The 22,892-nt window shown below is 43.7% G+C and overlaps 3 protein-coding genes across 5 annotated transcripts; 2 read left to right on the forward strand and 1 right to left on the reverse strand.

Annotated features, from left to right (window-relative positions):
- The first annotated feature begins 315 nt into the window (after positions 1-315).
- pex5 (peroxisomal biogenesis factor 5) lies at positions 316-9,952 on the forward strand. 2 transcript variants are annotated; one of them, XM_062539466.1, is made up of 16 exons: positions 316-580; positions 2,050-2,190; positions 2,337-2,375; positions 2,469-2,586; positions 2,951-3,100; positions 3,565-3,655; positions 4,045-4,135; positions 4,464-4,586; positions 5,645-5,728; positions 6,500-6,619; positions 6,813-6,956; positions 7,208-7,278; positions 7,539-7,760; positions 8,028-8,193; positions 8,293-8,450; positions 8,911-9,952. In XM_062539466.1, exons 2-16 carry the CDS (start codon positions 2,077-2,079, stop codon positions 9,146-9,148), a joined length of 1,929 nt encoding a protein of 642 aa, XP_062395450.1. In that variant the 5' UTR covers positions 316-580; positions 2,050-2,076; the 3' UTR covers positions 9,149-9,952. The 2 variants fall into 2 exon arrangements, with proteins under 2 accessions (XP_062395450.1, XP_062395451.1); XM_062539467.1 differs by lacking the exon at positions 4,464-4,586.
- Positions 9,953-10,145: 193 nt separating this feature from the next.
- Positions 10,146-14,896, forward strand: cdca3 (cell division cycle associated 3). Its single transcript, XM_062539468.1, has 6 exons — positions 10,146-10,373; positions 11,033-11,183; positions 12,852-12,969; positions 13,169-14,212; positions 14,400-14,479; positions 14,622-14,896. Exons 2-6 carry the CDS (start codon positions 11,043-11,045, stop codon positions 14,715-14,717), a joined length of 1,479 nt encoding a protein of 492 aa, XP_062395452.1. The 5' UTR covers positions 10,146-10,373; positions 11,033-11,042; the 3' UTR covers positions 14,718-14,896.
- A 355-nt stretch (positions 14,897-15,251) lies between these two features.
- On the reverse strand, positions 15,252-22,725 carry gnb3a (guanine nucleotide binding protein (G protein), beta polypeptide 3a). Of its 2 annotated transcripts, none has more exons than XM_062539469.1 (9): positions 22,499-22,725; positions 19,690-19,817; positions 19,078-19,223; positions 18,023-18,086; positions 17,635-17,797; positions 17,379-17,445; positions 17,006-17,207; positions 16,521-16,737; positions 15,252-16,336 (listed from the first exon to the last, which is right to left on the reverse strand). In XM_062539469.1, exons 2-9 carry the CDS (start codon positions 19,744-19,746, stop codon positions 16,230-16,232), a joined length of 1,023 nt encoding a protein of 340 aa, XP_062395453.1. In that variant the 5' UTR covers positions 19,747-19,817; positions 22,499-22,725; the 3' UTR covers positions 15,252-16,229. The 2 variants fall into 2 exon arrangements, with proteins under 2 accessions (XP_062395453.1, XP_062395454.1); XM_062539470.1 differs by lacking the exon at positions 22,499-22,725 and adding an exon at positions 20,776-20,860.
- Positions 22,726-22,892: the final 167 nt, after the last annotated feature.

A 22,892-nucleotide genomic window follows, 5' to 3' on the forward strand; every position in this document is an offset into this window, starting at 1 on the left:
AGGTGTGCTTGCAATCACAAGCGAGAACATCCTGTTGATTGAACAAAGTCAGGCTATGTAATATCCATGGGCAAGTTATCTAAGTCACCATAAGTTCCCTTGATTGTTTTAGGTGTCTACGACACGCATCCATGTAAATATATGCTAACACATTCAAACATTCGATTCGAGTAAATTACACAGATTATGTTTGTAGGTTCAAGTCATTGGCCAGCAGAAGTGCCATTTGCGTAATTCAATGCGCAGTGGCGTATTCCTAAACAACCCAACGCTGCGTTTTCATTCGTAACTAGTGTTCGTGAATAGAACCTTGGGATAACATAGTGCAGCTGCCTTCGCTGTTCAGTTAGTGGGTCATGGGGGAGGTAAATAAAGAAAGATTAAAGAGAGCTAACTTATAAACACAAGCAAGAAAACCAGCGCGAGCCCAGTCGTGGTATTTGATACGTTTTGGGTTCATCTTTCCGGGCCAGTTGTTTCTGTGCCTGTGATTTTGTGTTTTTGGCTGTATGCGCTCTATTATTCGTCAAGACGAGTGATTTTCAAGGGAGGAAAGGTCTACCGTATCGCCAGTAAGGTGGTGAGTTGACATGTCAAGCTACATTTTTGTTAATCAGACAGCTAGCTAACGAGATGTAGTCAATTTGCTTACAATTAGCATGCTCGCATTCGTTGAATTTGATCAACTTGGGCTACTTGTCAGCCGATATGGCTTCTTAATAAGCTAATGTGTTAGCTAGCAGGCTTGTCAGTCGCTTGACACAGTAACGTTAACTTGATCATCGGCATGTTCTCCGCAATCATCCGCCAAGGTAGCTCGCTGTCTAACCTAGGTTATGCCATTTGTACCCACGAAGGCTCATTGTGGCTTTAAGTTAGCTTTTAGCTAGGTAGATATTGTCAATTAGCCAGTTATTCTACCTGCTTAGCTTGGAAACTGAGCTTTTTGCTAAATGGACAATGCAGATTACACAACATTTATCACAGGTAGCTAGCTAGCTAGTGAGGGGTTTGCCTGTTGTAAAAGCGATTCTGTCAGTATCCCAATGACCTGTGGGTCGTAGACCATTGCAGTGTGTGTTCTTTTGGGAAAACATGTAACATTGGTAGATGTTGACAGATAAACATCGTCATCAGACTGCAGTTTTCTGCAAATTGCACATCATTTTGCCTCATAATATGTTACCTTTGGAACTGAAGAGAAATGTCAACAACATGAATATATCAACATACGGTGTTTGCGGGGTGTCCCCGGGGGTATGTTGTGTAACTTAAGAGTGAACACCTCGCTTCACTTGGCATTATCTCATGGAGTTTATTATTGTCATGATATAATCCTCTTTATTCCGCTAATCACCAACACCGTGATGTCAGTGGAAAAATAATTTATCTAGTAGGCTTAGTTCAGGTGTGTACAACAGCCAGGTAACATATTTGTTTTATTTTCTGACAGAAATGAGTGTACTTAACACATTCATGCAGTCTAAAATAAGGAATAGAATTCGTTAAGTCTGGCTATGCATTGCAATGTTGCTTTTAGATTGAATGATGTAGTTTAATCCACAAATGTGTCTATTCATTGTCTTGATGACAATTTGGGAGTAAATGCAGCACAATTTGCAGCCAGAATGTGTTCGACACTATAGTGGTATGTTTAGTGGTATGGTTGCCAGTATGTGCCATTGAGAAACTAGGGAGATATTGAAATTCTATGAGATGTATGCTCTCAATGTGTGTGTGTGTGTGTGTGTGTGTGTGTGTGTGTGTGTGTGTGTGTGTGTGTGTGTGTGTGTGTGTGTGTGTGTGTAAACAGTAAAGTTTGGACCGATACAAAAGACCAAATGTGAAAACAGCCTTGATTTCTTTCAAAGAATGCTACAAAGGGTCAGGAATTCTGATAAGGTAGTAGAGGACATTTGCAGAGTTTGAGTTTTGGATTTCATGCATTCTTATGGTCAGTGGTTAGACATCATAGAGAGACACAAGGCCACATACCTGCAAGTTCACAGTTATGGATGTGCAAACTTTATGTTTTTAATGTATGTCAAGGTCTAATTGAGACAGAGCTGCGTTGCCATGGCGATGCGAGAGCTGGTGGAAGCGGAGTGTGGGGGAGCCAATCCCCTCATGAAGCTGACTGGTCACATGACACAAGAAGGCGGGCCTTGGAGGCATCGGGCAACGCCCAATGTAAGTTAGAACTACCTTTTTAATCTATCACCATATTTAGATTTTGGTTGTCATGTGGTAGATATGGAAGCCTTTCTTACATTCTGACAAATGGTACGATAGGCTTTTGTTTCTCATCTGCGCTGTTTGTTCATTTAAATCCCTAGCTTCCTCCTACACCCATTGAGATAGCCAGTGAGGAAGAGGTCAGTATCAGTCCTAACTGGTAAGAGTGTAATAGCGGTCATGACCGTACAGCACATTCAGAGGCCCTAACATTCTCCCCTCTCCACATGTAGTTGGTGAACGAGTTCCTGCAGGCCCCTCCACGGCCTCCTCATAGCTTTGACATGGGGCAGCTCCTGGAGGAGATGCAGCAGATTGACCAGCAGAGCTACAGACAAGCCCCACAGCGAGGTGAGCACCCACTCAGGCAAAGAGAGCGTGAATGCCAGACTAAAAATACACACAGTGATGCTTGTAAAGGCCCACCCTATGAACGCTTTTTACCAACGTAAAAATATGTATTTACGATGAGAAGGTGCTCTTTGGCAAAAAGACAAAAAACATGCGGGACGCCAAGGCACTCTTCTTAGGAATAAAACCACTTCCGTCTTGCCACCCCCCCCCCCCCCTCCCCCATTCCCCTGTTTATGAAAATCAATAAACAGTTGATAACAAAAAAAAAAGGAATAAAACCACTATAGAAAATATGCTAATTCATAATATAACTTGTTAAAAACAATGCCTACCCTATGGGCTGTTCTGTCTCTGTCTGAAGCGCCTGGAGTGGCTGCATTGGCGCTGTCTGGCGACTGGGCCTCCGAGTTTGTGTCTGGCGCTGATGCCGCCTCCTCCTCGCCAGGGCAGGTGGGCCTCAGTGAAGGAGCCGATGCTGATTGGACAAAGGAATTCATCAGTGAAGTGGCAGGTGACTCATTGTTCCAACAAAAAAATGGTGCCCTTATAAATATACTTGCATTGATTGATTTTTGATGTTTTTTTTTTTTTATTATTATAATGATTTTCTGATAAATAGTAATTATTAGATTCTCTCTAATGAATTATTAATTATCGTTACAGAGTAGTAGTTTGTAAATGTTTGCTATTGTTATTATTCTGTTACTGTTAGTCTATTGCTATTAAACTATTACTAAGTGGTGTATATATACAGTATATATTTAATCTAGGCTAAGGTTATATGACTTTACTTCAACTATTCATTTTAATGTTGATGTCATGTTTGCTGATGTCATTGTATGTCACTTTGGACAAAAGTCTCTGCTAAGAGCTAAAAACTTATACATCTTATTTTAAGATGGTTTTAATTACCTCTGCCGAAGCGCTTTTTGTTTCTGCCGTCAGTATTCACCACTCTGTTTGTGTTTCCACCAGATCCTGGTCGTTGGGCCGAGGAGTATCTGGAACAATCAGAGGAGAAGCTGTGGCTTGGAGACCTTGGCGAGAAAGAGAGAGACAAAGAATGGTGAGTCCACAAAACCGTATATGTGTGTGGGTGATATTATACGTTCAAGCTAGATACAGTAGTTCAAGAGGTTAACTGGGATTTGTAAAGAAATAGGTAGGAGGTTTATAAGCAGGCAGATTGCTGTAGGTCCAGAAATGTCTAAAGAAAGGAGTGTGTGTGTGAGTGTGTATGTGTGAAATGAAAAGCCTTGATCTGCTACAAAGAGAGAAATAGTCTCTCATGTAATGTGCTGCTGCCTGTGTGGCTTAAAAACCTTGAGATTTGAGAGCTGTATTCAACAGGCTTTTGAACCCTGTCTCCTGGGCTTCTTTTATCATATTTACAGTGAGGCACAGACATTATGATAGTTGAGGACATATTCTCGTTATACTTTTTCCACCAATCAGGGCGCAAGAGTACCAGCCAGGAGATGAGCTCAAACAAACAGCCAATGAACTTCTTGCCAAAGTGGATGACCCTAAGTTGCAGAACACAGAAGTAAGTATTTGTTGTCTTTGGTGCTTCTGTGATGATGGTGTAGTTATATCTGTGTGATGGTGTGCACTATATCTCCTTTTGATGGATCACACCTTTGTGAATATTTGTTCCCTCATTAAATCTCTTTAGCCACTCTCGTCATCTCATCCATTAGGAACCATTATGCTCTTCAGTAGTGGTTGTTTGGTTTGTGTGTTAGCTATGTAACTGTGTTGTAGTGTGTAGATGTTTTCATTCACATGTGTCCAAGTGGCACACTGTTGAGTGGGCCAGTAGCTGTAGTGTAATCGGTCGTGTCTTGTTGTTGTTGTTTGTCTGTTATGTGTAGTTCCTGCGGTTCATTAGGCAAATTGGCGAGGGAAGTGTGACTGTGGAAGACAGTGCAGGCAAACAGGACACAGATAGAGCTCAGGCCAAGGAGGCACAGCGCTGGGCCTCAAGCCTCAACCAGGTAGGAGCCCTCCTTCCTCCTCACGCTGAGGAACAGTGACGGGTTCAAGTGCAACTGCCCTCCATGCGCATACCATCTTGGCTCAAGCATGTATGCTTGGCAGAACTGACTATGGTATACAGCAGATCCTCTCCACAACTGTTACATCCATACTATGTCTGGCCTTGAGGATTGTTCGATTAACATGTCCGGATTTCCCGCTTGGGAAATAGGGTTTGTTTTGATAGTAACACCTACATAGTTACATTTTTTCCCTTGTAACTGTGACTTATCCTTTTCCCCCCAACTAAACCTGTTATGACCTTTAACCCCCCCTTACCTCTCAATTAACCTCCATTCATACCTAAATAACCCCACAAACAACCCCCAACCAAACCTCCTCCAAAATCACCCCTTCACTCCCTGAAAACACAAATCTTGCCCCGTGACCATGCCAGATCCTGGATGGCGGGGTGCTAACTGTGCCAGTGGAGTCGAAAGAGGGAAAAGTGGAGAAAGACCAAGTAAAAGCCAAAGAGGCAAGCCGGTGGGCTAAGCTCGTCAGGCAGGTAGGACCCCAAGAGCATGATCGCCTGCACACAGCAGTCCAAGCAGTGCTCCAAGCAGTGCTCTTAGTTTTGGCCTGTTAGAGCAAAGCAGCGGTTGATCAACCAGCTACTCTTTTTGAGCCATTTGCCCCAGCATTCTAGTTGCATTTTGCTTAACTTTCTATATTGAGATTTATTTAATTTGTTCATTTTTAAGCATTTCATTGTCAAAAGATGCACATACAAAATAGAAAATAGTTGCGTAGGCCTGTCAGCCTTCCTCCTCCTCTGGATGTAGGTGAAACTAGTCCCAGTGGTGCCTCCAGGGTTGCATAAACGGCTTTTTCTACTACCCTTTCTGAGATGAACGTAGTCCATCTCTCATCCCTGTCTGTTCTTCCGTCTCATTCATCCTTACCTCTTGCACTCTCCCTGCTGCCGTCTGCTTCATCCTGCCGGTTTGTGGAGCTCACACAGAAGAGCACCGAGATTCTCACTGACATTTGGCTGCTGCATGCCTTCCTTCCGCAGGTGTCGGCGGAGTCGGCTGAGTCGTGGGTAGATGAGTTCGCCGCGGCAGGACCAGATTTCCAGCAGGCAAAAGCTGCAGTGGAGGTGAGCGTGTAATGACTCAGGCTGTGGGAGTGTTATACAAACATCTTGGAGCTTTACTTGAGAGGGTGGCATGCTTTTTGATATACGCTTTGATCAATTTAAATGCAATTTAATTGGACAAGAGGTATTCCATGATTGCTGATATTTATGATAACATCACTATCACTTAGCTATACAATTTTACCTGACTAACCTGAATTTTGCCTTTGTAAAATCCCAGTGAAACTATATTTTTACCTGAGCTGATGAAGGACGAGTGTCCCAGACATTATTGAATAAGCCTAATAAGAATGATAATTTTTTTTCCATGAGCACTTCGGGAAGTCTTTATTACTGAGGGGTTGAGTGTAAAGGATGTGATTAATTATGTGTGATTGTGCCTTCGCTCCTGTAATGACCTTTGTGGACTTGATGAATGTATTACAATCCATTATTCAGTAAATCCGCCACTCACACAGGCAGAGACACTTTTAAGGTAACCCGATTTGCATAATTAGGAGAGGTTAGTGTCTTTCTACAAAATCCCAGGTTATGGTCTACTTTTTAATTTATGTCAGTGTCATGACTTACACTGATTGCTTTTTCTAATCCTCGCGGGTTCAGCCTTACACAAGAAAGGTGTCCTACTGAGCAGGTGCCGTGCTTGTGCAGCAGGCTCTGTCAGACACTGCTGTGTTGTTATGGCGTTCTCTCTGTGACAGTCTCCTAGTCTCTTTGTGAGCGTGACGAAGGCCATTTTGACTCTTGAGAGGCTCTTTTCCCCCTCCCCAGAGCGATGTGGATTTTTGGGAGAAGCTGCAGCAGGAGTGGGAGGAGATGGCCAAGAGGGATGCGGAGAGCCACCCCTGGCTGTCCGACTTTGACCAGCTGCTCAGCACCTCCTACGACAAGGTACCTGCCTGCTGCCCACAGCGTTCTGCCTGCGCTGTCCGTGCTTGCCGGCACTGTGTGGATTTCAGCTTCCTTCCCACTCTCTTCCACCGTTAATTCTTTATCTCTGCCTCCCCTTTTCTCTCTCCAATGCGTGCTCACCTCCTTGTCCCCTTCCTCCTTCTCGTCCGCCTCTTCCTCCTCCTTTTCACAGGGGTATCAGTTTGAGGAGGAGAACCCATACATGTCCCATGACAGTCCCCTGGCTGAGGGGATCAAGAGGATGGAGGCAGGAGACATACCAGGGGCGGTGCTGCTCTTTGAGAGCGCAGTGCAACGGGAACCAGACAACCAGCTGGTCAGACTCCCATCCATTATATAAACATCCACGCACACAAACATGGATACATGGGCAAACATGGAGTAATAGGAATGTCTATGGGAAATAACCATGTCTATGGGAATAACCATTTAGTTGGCCATCCATTTATAGCAATCCATTACATGTGCACTGCAGGCATGTGTGGAGTGATTTGATTATGTTGGGAATTGGGAATTGGGAATGTTTCTGTTAAACTGCACTGAAGTATCGGTTCTTTTTTTTCAAAGGCTTGGCAATATCTGGGAACCTGTCAAGCAGAAAATGAACAGGAGTTTGCCGCTATCAGTGCCCTCCGCAGGTAAATCCATCAGACTGCAGGTAGACACATTGATGTTTTTCTGAATACTGTGACGTTTTATGTCCTCATCTTGCAGGGGGTGAGTCAGGGTGGGGGTTAAATGGTCTACATATATCTTATTTTTAAGCATAATACTCCCCTGATAAAGTGTTCAGATAGTTGTCCCTGAACTTATTCTTTGAGCCTCCCCTAAACCCGTTCTCACAGTCTCTTTCATTCCTGCCTCCTCCGCTCTCCCTTTCCGCCTTTATTTCTCCCAGATGTATAGATCTGAAGAAGGACAATCTGACTGCGCTGATGGCTTTGGCTGTCAGCTTCACCAACGAATCGCTGCACAGGCAGGCCTGTGAGACGCTGCGCGACTGGCTGAGGCACAACCCCAAGTACCGCCACATCCTGGAGCAGAGCGAACGGGAGAAGGAGAGGGATGGCGCCAGAGAGAGGGAGAAGGAGAGGGAGCGATTTGGATCCCTTTTGCCTGAGTCAGTAGTTCCTCACTGAAGTTGTGTGTTCTGTGTGAGATGAGTGTTTGCAGCTGTGCAGACTCCTGTAAACTGAGTCAATGTACACGTTTAACTGTTCCCACTGTAAAGAAAACAATAATCAGCTGTATAATATTGAATATAATAAAGTGATAAAAAATAGTATAAAGTAATAGATTTGTTAATTTGATATTGTATAATGTTACCTAATGCGGTTACAAATCTTATAGATAAATAATTCATGGGTCTTCCTTCTTCATTTCTCAGGGGTCTGTTCACGGAGGTGCAGTCTCTGTTCCTGAGTGCAGCAGCTTCTGACCCCAACCATGTGGACCCTCAGCTGCAGTGTGGCCTGGGCGTCCTCTTTAACCTGAGTGGAGATTATGACAAAGCTGTGGACTGCTTCACCGCCGCTCTGTCGGTCACCCCACAGGTATGTGAGCGAGCATGCAGTCTTTTGCTCGAGTGAGATTGATGAGATATTGTACTTACATGGTCCTCACATACCTTCTTCTCACATTTTCCCTGTCAGGACTACTTGCTGTGGAACAAACTAGGTGCCACCCTGGCCAATGGGAGCCGCTCTGAGGAGGCTGTCGACGCCTACAGGAGAGCCCTGGAACTGCAGCCTGGATTTGTACGCAGCCGCTACAACCTGGGCATCAGCTGTGTCAACCTCGGAGCGCACAGGTCTGAGCAGAGAGCTGCACGCCATCTGAGCCACATAAACACAACACTGCACTGGGTCAACTCAAAGAGTGATGAATGGCCTTATTTATTTAGCGTGATGTTTACACTGACAGTCAAAAACAAAGTCTCCATAAGGGTAGATTTGTTTCTGCATATATCATTGGAGTTAGACCACTGTAAAAAACAACGTGCATACAATGTTTGAAAAGCTGTCTATATTTTAGCATCCCTGAAAATGTGCTTTGCCAAGGGCAAGGCACACAAATATAATATTCCTGTTATATAGAATATTTGCTGCACATTTTACAGAGCACACTCATCTTAAGTGAAACACTTGGCAGCCTACTCAAACTACACACTGTTGAAATACTCTGTTATGCATAAAACTGGTTTGAAGTGCTATACCCCACGGACCCTTCTGAGCCCTTAATCTCCGCTCTGCGTTGTGTGATCCCCACAGAGAGGCGGTGGAGCACTTTTTGGAGGCTTTATCCCTCCAGCGGCAGGCTGCTGTGGAGGGGCCCGTGGGCAGGGCCGGCGCCGCGGCCACCATGATGTCCGACAACATCTGGTCCACTCTGCGCATGGCCCTGAGCATGATGGGAGAGAGCTCGCTGTACGCTGCGGCAGATCGCCGCGACCTGGACACTCTACTCGCACACTTCTGCCAACGGGAGGGGGAGCCTGGACCAGAATGAAGGAGAGAAGGGGAGGGAGGAGGAGAGGGGAGCAGGGAGGTGGAGTGTGAGTGTGGGGAGAGGTGTTTTGGAAAGGTGGAGTGCAGGAGAGGGAAAACAGGAGGAGAGGAGTGATCATGATCAAGTGAATGGAAGGCCACATTGGCTTAGAAAACTGAAGCTTTCACTCAACTCACTGCATTTTAGGAACAGCAAACAGAGGGCTGCTTTTGCTAAGGCCTAAGGTAAAATAGTCAGCATAAGACCCATGGTAAATCGATGAACAGTGGCTGAAGCTGACAATTACCTCGACCTGCTCAACCAAACCAATCCCTCCCCGACACTACCTGAGACAGAAGGACGGGATTACACACAGTCTCTACAGCACAGAAGAAAACTTGGGCTGAGACAAAAAAAGAAACATGAGGAAGAGGAAAGGGAACAAGTACTAGGAACTACATGTGGTCACATGAGTTAGAAGTATGTATTCTCTGGTCAGTTTCTTCAGATACTGCTCATGTTGTAAAATAATTTGCCCAACTGTAAATGCTAATAACCATATCATGTATTGTACTATAATTATTGTCTTATTACTGTTTTCAGTATAGTCCGCCCAAACTTAATTAGCTATGTAATCCAAGCAATAAAGCTTTGACATTAAAACAGTATGTAAAACAGAAATGACTGACTAATTTACCCTTAGATGAGTAGCTTATACATTGTGGTTATTTTCAAATAAGTTCAAGACATTTCAATTGATCAACAAACTCTGTAAAATGGTGCATATTTGAAATACAAGTTATTATCTAAAATGTTTTGGATGCCTACCACTGTTTACTGGAGCATTTTTTACGCACGTATGATTGGACCATATTTTAAACACTTGCAACACGCCCTTTTTTAAATGGTCGACGAATGTAGCCAATCGAAGCTGTAAAGGCGGGAACTTCAAATCGCTCACTGATTGGTTTGTTTGAAAATAGCCGAAAACATAATTTACCCCTTTTAAATGCCCTGACTTGCATCTGAAAAACATCAGTCACTGAATCAACTGACGTTACAACTAACTAGACCTGCTAAGCAATAGGGTTACTTTCTGCAGTTAGCATTCGTCTATTTCAGAAAATCAAGGGACACAACCAAGAAGCTAAGGCATTATCAGACTACACGTTAACAAACAAGAACACCCAGGGTGGAAGAAAATATTAGCTGCTAACGTTTCTGGAATCTAAACAGGCTTTTTCAGGTAAGTTTGAAATAGATGTTAGCATAGCTAGCTAACGTTGGGTGACTACCAAACAAAACCTAACTTTACTCGTTATGCGACGATATAGCCAGTGCCTGAAGCTTGCCAGCGGGTTGTTTAAATTGGTTAATGCCGATTACATGGGTTCTTGTCTTGGATCAACTAGGTTTGACCTCAACCGGGAACATTTAATGAACTTGTTCTAACTTCACGTTACGATTGTAGACAAAGCTCAGGCGCTGTAATTGCTAACTTACGGCAGCCAACGTTATGTTAACAATAGAGCTAAGTGCAGTTGTTAGCATTTCGTCTTTTGCAGTCCAAAGATGTGTTAACTTTAATATTATTGATGTTAACGACTACGTTAACACTAATACAACTGGCACAACGTTACACTTGTCCCATTGCTGACATATTTGTGATAAGAATTCCAGATAACGTTAGCTACCTAAGTTAACAAAGACATTTTTCACAAACGGTAAATACTGTAACGTTAAGACTAACGTTAATTTCATGACCAACACGGTTCTAAATTGGAGAAGTTACCCCAACGCTCTTCTTAATTGCTATAAGAATGACTGTCAGACATGTGCTCTGTACTGTAGGGAGGGACTTGCATCTCTTTAAGTATTGAAAACCGTATTATGCTCCTATGTTAGGTAAAACAATATGGGTTCCAGTGAGAGCAAAGTGGCAACTACCGTATCAACTCCCAAACCAGACCCTATCCAACGCATTAAAAATCAACGTGTGGCAGAGCTTGTCGACCCTCGCTCCCCGTCTGGTGGCATTGACCGAACGCCAATTCAGGTGAGCATAAATAACCAATGCGTCTTTGCTTGTTTTTTTCCTGTCAGTTGATTAAAACGTCTGGGCATCACATAAAAATGACACATTGGCTCTTGCCGTCCAGTCCTCACGGCTTTTTGAGCAAGTCCAGCAGCTCTTTTACCAGTTGAAATGTTTACACACACCACATGTCGCACATGATATGATTTCGTTGCCTCTGACTGTGGATGTTGTGTACAACTTTATGCACACAGCGCGTTTTTCGGGTCCTCCCGCTTTTTAAACGTCAGTTTGTGTGAATCGTGCACATCCGAAACTTGTTGTTTTTTAGCGGGGGGAGGTGTCTGAGAGTGTCTGATTATGAAGGATGCGACTCTCTCTTTTTTCTTATGGTTTACCACAGGCCACCAGAGGAACTAGAGCAGCGTTTCTCATGTTTACTGGTCAAATGTCCGGTGCTTCTGTCACTCATCTGATATTGTTTGATCACGTAGCAAAGGAGCAGTAGATGTAACCTATCTCTCTGATGGCATCTAAGAACATAGGCTACACTCATTCCGTTGGGAGGCAATTTTCAGTTCACACTAGGTTGCTTTTCTTACCCTCCCAGTAGATCTACCTAATAAGCTAGTAGTTTTAACGCACAACTGTGGCCTTGATTTGTGTGTAAGCTTTTGTTCAGCTGGCGCTGCCTGACTTGATTAATCTAGAACCGCAATAACAGACATGATTCCCCCTATGCTCAGTTGGATGAAGTAACTGACAACGTTGTTTAATGTAACTTTGGTCTAGTATCTAATGTTACGTGGGAATAGGAATAATAATCCCTCACTTTAACCACGCAAGTGCATGTTTTGAAAGGTAGGACAACTTGAATCTAAGACGGCACTGTCAATCAACAAAAACATCGTGGAGTGAGAACGCAATTTAAAGTCCCAGACATTTAAAGGGACAACGATCACTTAAGTCATAGGCCTACATTACATCACATCACTTGAAATGCTTTGAATAGCCTATAAAACACTGCATTTTGATTACAACTGCGGGTAGAATCATGCGAATCTAGTGAATGTTGAATTATGGTACATATTTAGCATTTTACATTGAAGCATTCGATAGCCTAATGGACGCTTGACCAGAAAAAAAGAACAGCAGACCTACACACATGTCCAAATATGCTAGTTTCCTTTCACTGCAACTTATGAGTTTAAACCTTGACTAATTCGGAAGCATCTATAGCCAGTGATGATTTGGGGGGGAAGACAAACTCTGTAACTTACCTGATTGCACAGTCAGTCACAGCCTAAAGTATAACACATCACTACACATTTTGAAGTATCGAAAAGAATGGAATCGTGAAGAAACTTATAATTACTGTTTTGGAAAGAATCAGTGCAACCATGCTGAGTAATTCAATTAAATCGTTGTAATAGTTTTGCATTAGTGAAGCCATACACTGTTGTGCATGTTTTCACTGACTGGTTTTGTGTCAAATGTGCAACAGTACCATAACAATAATAATGGTTTTGCGTATCCATATCGATTTCTGGTCCTATCCTTAGACTGTAGTTTTGAGGGTTTTTTTTTTTTTTGCAACACTTTTGTGTTTGCATTCCTGTGTGGTTGCTTGTAAAGTAATGTTGAATGTAGAACATGATTGTTTATGAAAATGCCTAATGTTTCGACCAGATGGCTAGTGCCGTTTCTAAAACTGGATTAGAGGAACCTTCCGGATCTTCATTAACTTATGACCCTCGCTCACCAACACATGGCATCTCACGCACACCAATGAAAGACAGCATGACTGGTAGGTTGATTGTTGCATATCCTTTCCGTTCAAAAATATGGAGTTAGTTTAGATTTAGGTTTTGTAGGTTTTGCACATGTCATGGAATGTTTAAAATGGTATCACTTACAATAGACTTTAGTTTGGCTGGTATTATTTGTATTGACTCACTGATTTGAGATGCAATTAAATGCTATACATCTTTTCTCTCCTCCTATAGTTACAGTGAGTTCCTTTGCCAGACGCCTGGGTATGCTCTTTTTGAACGAGTCTAGTATAGATGAAGCCGCTGCTCCCCTTCCTCACGTCACCTTTACCAAACACCCCGACCTCCCTGTAGAGGAGCTAGGTTCCACAGAGCCCCTCCTCACCCGCTACGCTACTCTGGACTCCAGCTGCTGCGACAGTGCCACCACATCTGATGCCCACACTCCGTCGCAGGGCTACGGCTCTCTGGTTAGCAGCCCGTTTGTGCTAATTGGTGAGGTGGTGGAGGTGCAGGCTGACCTCTCCTTAGAGGAGGCAGAGGATGCCTTGATGGCTGATTCCTCCTCTCCCCTGAAGAAAGAGCTTAGCCTGAGCTTGCTGACATGCCACGATGGCATGAACTCCTCCCAGATCTGTGTGGAAGAGGACCGCTCCCTCACCCCACCACACACTGAGCGTAGCGAACAGGGGAAGGAGGACCACGCGTACGCCCTTCCAGTAGTCTCTGTTGAGCCTGTGCCGTTCATCTCCCTGCCCCCAGTGGCGGAGCCAGAGGTGTGTGGAGCTCCCATGATCGACTCCCCTAAGGTGGAGGTCACTGAGGAGTCTACCCCAGAGCCAGAGGTGTGTGAAGCTCCCGTGGTCGACTCCCCTAAGGTGGAGGTCACTGAGGAGTCTACCCCAGAGCCAGAGGTGTGTGAAGCTCCCGTGGTCGACTCCCCTAAGGTGGAGGTCACTGAGGAGCCAGAGCCCGTTCCACAGCGGCCCAGCACACCCAAAGCTACTAGTGCACCTGCAGTCCCTGCTGCCATGGCCATGCTCCAACCACAGGCCCCGGCTGCCCCAGCCCAGGCGGGCATTAGGTGCCCCACTTTTGACACAAAGAGCCCCAGTCAGGTGGTGTTCAAGCCCCAATGGTTGGGCGTTGGCTTTGGTGCCACAGGGGTGAAGCCCAGAGGCCTGCAGGGCCGTGGGAAAAGCAGCTCATCACCACTGGCCTCCCGAAAGCCAGCTGACAACGAGAACCAGGGCTTGAATGTTAAGCCAAAGCAGAGAGGTGTGTTGACCTTACCCACCTATGTTCCCTATCAGTTCCTTGTTTTTTGTGCCTCATACAGCTATAACATTCAAGTGTGTGTGTGTTTGATCTGCATCTCTTGAGCTTTTAAGTTTCTGTGCTATGTATGAATGAGATGTGAGGTCAATTTGCTTGGGCAATATAATGATTTTTTTTTTGCTAACAGGTAAGGTCCTTGTCAGCGAAGGGCGCTCTCCTCTGCAGATTCGCAGAGAGACCAACTCACCTCGGGAGAATTCCTCTCAGGTAGGTAGACACGCGCGCACACACACACACACACCACCCCGGCACATAAAGATGGCTCATATTGTAAGTGCAAGAGATTTTCCTAATTTCTTAAACTTATAGATCCATTTTTTCCCCTTCCTTCTCAAATGTTCTTTCTCAGATGAAGTTGAAGATCTCCACCCCAGACAGACAGAAACTGGGGCAGCTGGACAGAAGAGCTCTAGTTCAGTCTATGAACAAAGAGAACCAGAGATAGGATGGACTCTACAGATATTGTCAACACATTGTAAATACGTCACGTTTTTAATGTACAGACAAAATTCCTGTTCGTTTTTTTCCTTTCTTTCTCCTTTTAAGCCTGTCCCTTTGACTAAAACAACTTTTAAATTGTTTCTAAACTAATGTAAATAAAAATGGAAAATATTAATTTAACAAGTGTGTTTCATTACTTAATTACAATAATTAAAAAAAGTAAACAATGTGGTGTTCTAAAGCAGTCATCTGAGTTTATTTGAAAGACATTAAGAAAGGTACCAGATGGCAAGTGCTTTGTGAGTGAATCAAGAGTTTTCAAAAAAGGCCATTAAAAGTCCAGGCAAGTGTGAACGTAGTCTGGGATTACGGTCTTTAAGCCAAGTAACTAATGTGGCTTTGGGTTTAATTCTTTTTCAAAATGGGGTGCGTAATTATTCAGATTCAAATTGGTGTGCTACTACGCTAGTCAGAACAAAACCTATTTCTATTGCTTGTCCTATATGTTGAGAGGGGAGGAAAAGGAGGAGGGGGGGGGGGGGGGGGGGTGAAACATTTTCCTTTTTTTGAAAAGACAAAGCAATATCTACTGTAGTGCTGTAAGGAACATCCCCATTTAGAACTCAACAGCAATATCAATACAACAAGGGCAAATAAAAGGCATTCACCAAATTAAACTTAATATTGTTATTGCTCAGTAAACTGTAAATTTTCCCCATCTGTTCATCCACTGGTCTGCTGAACTTGCCAGCTTTGTCGGTTTCTTTTGATTGTAGTTGCTACCAGACTAGACCCGTTTGGCTGATAACCTATTATCAGAGTGGACCACATGGTCATGTTTCAGCTGTGTGAGGACTTGGAGGAATCATAAATTAATCTATGCTAAAAACTGAAAAAGAAAGCTAGCTTTCTACAGCCAACATATTACTTAAAGAAACAATGTATATTAAAACAATCAATATTGCGCCAAACACACAACAGCCAAACACACAACAGCTGTATAACATTGAACTGAATATAAAAGTGGTCCTATCATCTGTGTAAACCTAGATAAACAATTTTCTTGCATAACCATTTGGCAACTTTTGTGTTGACATTAGTGTGCTATACAGAGAGCATCTACTGTTTAATTGTGAAGTGTAACAAGGGTTAAAACTAGTTTAGAAAGTTTTGCCAAATCCTACCAAATTCCTTTAGAATCAATGACAAATTTCCTAAATAAAACCCCATTCTGTAGAGCCTGTTTTGCTGATGTATCTCCACGTCAACCCAAAGCAATTCTTTTGGACAGAAAGGAGAGAAGGAGGATTAGAAAGATGTGTTTCGCCTCCAAAAGACCCTCTTTCTTGCCTTTAGTCGGACTTGGTGCAACAAAACTCCTACTTTGTTTCTGCCAGTATTTTATGACCTTGCTCTATCTATAACTCTCTTAAGCTCATCCCCACCCACCCTGAATTTCATCTTGTTTAGTGCTGCCAGCTTGCATTTATGTGGTCGTGTTGTTTTGGGAGGTGCTTCAGTTCCAAATCTTCAGGAAGCTGTCCCAGGACCCAGTGCAGCAGGCCATTCCATCAGTCGTCACTCCGCAGCAGCTCACTCTGTTGTCATGTCCAGCCAGCACACCTGAGGAGAGAGAGAGGACACCACAACTCATTAGTGAAAGCCACCCACTTAAACCCTATTTAGGAGCCTGACCTCTTAGGATTGAGGCCTTTTCTGATGTTTAACTCCCTGAAAGAAGAGGAAACTGAAAGAGTAAGACCGCGTTTCCTTCACCAGATCTTTATTTCCTGTCTGTCACACTCACCCACTCTCTCTGACTTCAGTGAGTCCCAGATGTTGACGTTGAAGTCGTCGTAGCCGGCGAGGATGAGCCTCCCGGACACAGACGGGGCGAGGGAGGTGACGCCGCACATGATGGTGGAGTCCTGGTAGGTGACGAGTTCCTGGTCGGACCGCAGGTCATACAGCTTGCAGGTGGCGTCATCAGAGCCCGTGATTATCCCATTACCGTTGGGGAAGAACTGAAGAGTGAAAGGCAGAGTTGGGGAGATGGAGCTTGAATAATAAAATCCAGTTTCTAACAAATTAAGTGTCCCCTATATGCCTGTTGACAGAAACTGATAAATGTATTGTTTGATTACAAGCACATCCAAGGAGGCAGAGGATGCTATACCTGTAATGCTATCCTATTGACTGACTACTCTGGGCACAGGTATTTATTGCATGCGACTAGGTATGTGTATCAGTTCTGGATATGAATGTAATTGTGTTCTTATGTGGCGCCCTCACCGAGATAGCGTTGACGTCACTCTCGTGTCCACTTAATGTGTGTGTACAGTTTCCATCTCGAATGTCCCAGTGTTTGGCTGTGTAGTCACAGGCCCCGGAGACAAAGGTCTTGAAGTCTGGAGCCATACCGAGGGACATGCAGTCTCCCAGATGACCTGCAAAGATGGTCTTCTCTGTCCCTGTCTCAATGTCCCACAAGATGCTAAGGAACAACAGAAGAGGAGTTTGGATGAGACATCGTAGAGGTGAACAGTGGGCTCTGTGTGTCTGCACACACGTAGGTAGCGTGCAGAACAATGCATTTTGGTTAATTGTAATTAATTCATTGTCCCAATTCCCATACTGTGTTATGGTGCCTCTGAAACTCAATTACCAGGTGCAGTCACCGGAGCTGGTGATGATCTCGGTGTCATTTACGAAACGACAGCAGGACAGGTAACCTAGGCAACAGAGACAAGATGGAAAGATTTATCATCTGATACCTCTGATAGGTTCAACCTCTGATGATTATCCTTGATATTTCGTAGTTTATTTTGTCAATACTTTCTATTTGTCTGTCAAGGCATTTTCACATTTCATACCGTGGTGCAAAATAATAATCATTCATGAAAACAGTCCATAGTTTTTACCTGTATGTGAAGCTAACTCGCGCATGACCTTGACGTTGCCATCCTTGCCCTTCAGGTTGTAGATGGAACACATGTTATCCAGCCCACCGCATGCTACCAGGTTTCCAGATGGAGCATATGAACATGTCATTACCCACGATGACTTCAGGGGGATGGCATGGACCTGTGGATGTTGACATGAAGTCAGATGGGAGCACGGAGCTCTTCCATTCAGCTGTCACATCAGTGTCTCCTGTTCAGGCATGGACTCCTCTAAATGACTGATTGTAGCAATGCCTAATTACAGGTAATATGGTAGTTGCAACGAAATAACTCAATCCTGAAAGGGGGTGCAATAATATTTTGAATAAATTGTTCATGTTAAGTCACCTCATCCATGCTACAGTACCTTGTTGGTGCTTATGCTGTCCCAAACAATCAGTTTTCCATCCTGAGATGCGCTGACACACAGCCTGAAAGAGACAGAGGGCAGAGCATGAGAATAGAATACTTTTTTGATCCTGTGAGGGAAATTAATTTCTCTGCATTTAACCCAATTTAACCGAATTAGTGAACACACACAGCGAGGTAAATCACACACTAACCCAGAGCAGTGAGCTGCCTGCCCGACCAGCGGCGCTCGGGGAGCAGTGAGGGGACTGGTCGGGGATCGAACCAGCAACCCGGCGGTTACAAGCCCGAAGCCCTAACCAGTACACCACGGCTGCCCTTCACCTTCACCTTCACCTTCACCTTCACCTTCACCTTCACCTTCACCTTCACCTTCACATTCACATTCACCTTCACATTACTTCTGTTGACTGACACAGTGTCCCAGTCCATTTCTGCAGTGACCGTGTAGACTTTACTGTAGCATATAATTTGTCCTCAAAAAATATTATTCAGCCCACTATGGAATGAAGAACTGGATGACAGATGCTGCCTGATGTTTGCTAGCCACACAACACGCATTCATTTTGAGTAACCTTAAGTAGGAATTTGGTTTACTTCTGTTTCAAAACAGGAACATATTTTCATTCAGTGATGGCTTGACTTGACTTGACTGGGAGTTATGAAACTGAAAATTAGTATCTGCGATTTCCTGAATCACTCCATTAGCCTCAACCACAGACATAATAACCTCTGCAGGATAGATGACATCTAACAGCCATGATCAGACTCTGGTGTCTCTTAAAGCCCAGCACTTCATCCTATTAAAGAAACCCAAGTACTAACAAATCCACTTAAATAATCGCAGCTTGTTTAGACAGATCTTATCTCACTTAATGCCTACAAGGCCCTGACCTCACGGCTTCATCTCAGGTATCAGCAAGGCATGCAATCCACTAAACCCCTTAATGGTTTAGGCTAATGTGTTCAGGTGGCCATGCAAACCAGCCTGCCATGTTTCGGGAAGAGCTGGTATCGGTTGATTGCTGTGTGCTGGTGAGCTGTGCATCTTACGTGGAGTCCTGGCACCAGTGCATGGCGTAGATCTTGGCTAAGTGTCCCCTCAGTGTCTTTCTGGTCTTCAGCTGGACCCGGTTCACCACAGCCGTCTCAGTGGTGACCTTCTGTAGCGATGTGTCGCAATATTCTCTACGGACTGCCTGTGAATGGTTAAAGTCATTCGGATGACTATCATGTAGAGATGATATCCACATTTATTTAGACACACATATTGAACATGTACAGACCTACATGTACAGACCTAGACACACCATATCTAGGCTTATGGTGTTTTAGAAACTGTATGAACTGTGAAATATTAGCTACCGGTGATGAATGAAATGAATATCAGTGAATGTGTTACTGTGACATCAGTTGTGGCCAAAGCGTTTTTATGTACGCAGTCAGGTTGTACATATTCATAAGTTATCGCGAACAGTGAAGCATTATGGTTAACTAAACCATAGGTCTTTATTGTGGTGAGAGTGTAAACTGATTTGCCTGTTGCATGCATGCATGTGTGTGTGTGTGTGTGTGTGCATGTGTGTGTGTGTGTGCGTGCATGTGTGTGTGTGTGTGTGTGTGTGTGTGTGGGTGCTGCATGCGTTCTGAACTGAGGACACTGACTATGATTTGATCTTTCAGGCTCTCTGCCTCTTTTCGCAGCTGCTCCATTTCACCCATGGCGATGGCTGGTCAGGTGTTGTCACCAGGTGACACAGGCCGAAAGTGAGATCAGGGGCACAGGGAGAACTCTGTCCACAAAAAGAGCGAGGGAAAAAGGGTTAGTTTGGTTTTCTTGGATTTGTACAGTTGTGAAGATGTCAGGATTGATGTGATCCTGGTCTTGTCAGGAAATTGCAGGATTTTCAAGTTAGAGTGTTGTAATTCTTCAACCTTTGCTCCATATTTCTTTCAGGCACATATTTGCAATTCAAATACTGCTCTGGCTGCTTTGCAAATATTCACAAACAACACGCAAGCATGGACTTACACAACAATACACGAGCCATCATATACCTGCAAACCACCCACCTGCTGATATTCACACACATGTAAAAATACATTTACTGTATATATTTTATAATATGCTAATTCCACCAGTGTAAAACCTAAAACACAATGAAATGTAAGGACAACCGAATGTGGACACTTAACTGGGATAGGTGAAACTAAACCCTTTGACGATCAATTACGTTCCAACAACAGTTATGTTTTCATCACACAGTTGATGAAGAAATGCAGTTCTGTATGATCAGGGGAAAAAATATCATGGTGGCAAACACCAATGTTGATAAGAATATGGATTTCTGTTTTCTTGGTCTTTGTGGTTAAATGCCAGAGAGATAAGAAAAAAAAAACTCAGTTAAAGAAAACATACATAGTATGTCAGCGAAACCGTTTTTTGTTCAACAAAGTATAACATCAGCAAACACATCATTTACACCTTTCAACATCAACTATTATTTTTGTAAAACATTTTAAAAATGAAGTGAAAGTTTGCATATATATTGTTCTTTACAGATTTCTAGACTTATCGAAATGTAAAGGCCCCTCCGCCTGCGGCGTCGGGACATTATTACCACTTCGAACGTGCACTATTTTCCTATAAAACGCACGGCGCGTCGTTGATTATCCCTTACTTAATCTTGTCTTAAAAAATAGCCTGAAAATGATTTGTCTTCATTCTCAATTTCTTCTCTTTCTACTCACCTTGCAGACTTGTTGAAGATCAATATATACCTATGTTGCAGGTGATAAATATGTGTTGCTCTTATGGTCTCAATCTGTGCAAGTGTCTATGGAATTCCCGACAGAAAGTGCCTTTACATATGATTTGTTTGTGGGGATGAGAAGAGGAGGCAGGGGTGGGAGTGACTGTGTGAGGGACACAGATTTGCTTTGTATGCGCCATTTCTAAACTAAACACCAGGACCTTAAATGGCTCTATGTAAAAAAGACCAGCCAACCCACCAACTTCACCAGGGTTCTCTATTTGGAGGATAATGCACACCTTTTTGAAGAATCTGAATCTGACTGTTCCCCAGTCAAAGCAACAGCTTGGCCCTCGGGTCTAAGTCTGGCCTGCTGCTGTTCTATCAGATGTGCACAGTAAATGAGCACTTCATGATTATTACAGTTCTGTACAGTGTCGCCGCGGCGGTGTCTCTGGGCACATTGTCCTGTGCAGGCCTGTGGTTATTTATGTGATTAGATAAGTGAGCGAGACACACAAAGCGGAGTGGAGCTTTGAGGGTCGGGGAGCTGGGCAGGCCGGTGAGATGGAGCGAGGGAGCGGGCGGGCGAGCGAGTGAGTTTAAATCCTTGCGGCTGAGATTTTAAGGGAAGCCTTTTGAATCAAATCTGCTCTCATCCGATTACTGACTGCTCTTTGCATCTGGATAAGAGTTTACACACAGGGAGGGGTGAGAGAGAGAGAGAGAGAGAGATGGGAGGCAGTTGATATGGGAGAGATGGAGAGTGGATGGGTGAGATTGTGAGGGGGAATGTGGTTAGACAGACAGGGAGAGGAGTAAGGGAACAGACTCCTGGGGAATACATTTCAGTGCGGGCTGGGCCTAAATCTGTTTTAACCATCCAGGTGGTAACTGTGGAGGTCCTTGCTAATATTAATTAAATGTGGCTATCGAGAGATTATGTAAAACAGGACTACAATGTCCCTCCAGAAAGTGTCCAAAATGTGGTTTAAAGATGATTGATAAAATAAGAACTCAATACTTTTTCAACTAAGTCGTGTCACATCACTCTATTGCAATGAAAAACAGTTTTCAAAACTAGCCTGCCCAAAAAGTTGACATGTTGTTGATATGTCTGTCTTCCACTTTTAAATGGACATTTTCCATGTTTTTCAAACTGTGTCTGAGGATTCAGAATTGAGAAGATTATTGCTAACCCTGCGCTCATTTACTTCATTTAATTTTTTACCCATCCAGTCACATATGACACAAAAAAGCATAAATCACCATATCTGATAATACATTACTACGCTGTGAGACAACGGTGTGCAGTTCATCCTGCCGCCATAAATAAAGAAACTGCTAAATGTGCTCCAGCAACTGCAACCCACAGTCATTTTGACCACTGGAAATCAGGTCATTGAATGGCAGTAATTTTGCCTGGGCATTTCAATCAAACTGTGTTTATGGGCAGAAATGTCCTCGAGGACCAAATCATGTGGACATTAAATTTCATTGACAAAATTGCTATCCAACACCCACCTGATAGACAGTGGAGACAAGACATATTCCATGTCATTGGTTCCTTACACACCTCTTAAATGTATGATAGATTGGGAAATCAGTTCTTTAAAAAAAAGATAATTATGAATTAACCAGCCTTTTTTCAGCCAACATCATGGTCAAATGTGATTAACGGCTCAAAAAACCCATCAGAAGTTTTAAACATTGCCACTCACCTGTTTTTAGCCTCTTTGGTCTCTGTGTTTCTGATGTTTAGGGTAGTTTCTCCACTTTGTCTTTTCCCAGAACGATGATATTCATTCAATTTTTCTGTCATATGCACTATTAGAAATCTGTCTTTCCAACACCCACATTCAGACAGGCTCTCTCTCTCTCTCTCTCTTTCCCTCCCTCTCTGTACTATGAAGAACAGATGAGGATTGAAAGGGATGAAGGGAGATCAGGGATGAGGGGGATAAATCCAACGATGGACAGAACGAAAGTGGGAGGGAGGGACAGTGAATGTGTTTGTCTCTCTCTCTCCTTCTTTCTTTCTCTCTCTCTCTGTGTGTGTGTGTGTGTGTGTGTATGTATTTGTGGGTGGAGGGGAGAGAGAGAGAGAGAGAATAG

The sequence above is a fragment of the Sardina pilchardus genome, chromosome 6, assembly GCF_963854185.1.
Source record: "Sardina pilchardus chromosome 6, fSarPil1.1, whole genome shotgun sequence".
In the NCBI taxonomy this organism is placed as follows: Eukaryota; Metazoa; Chordata; class Actinopteri; order Clupeiformes; family Clupeidae; genus Sardina; species Sardina pilchardus.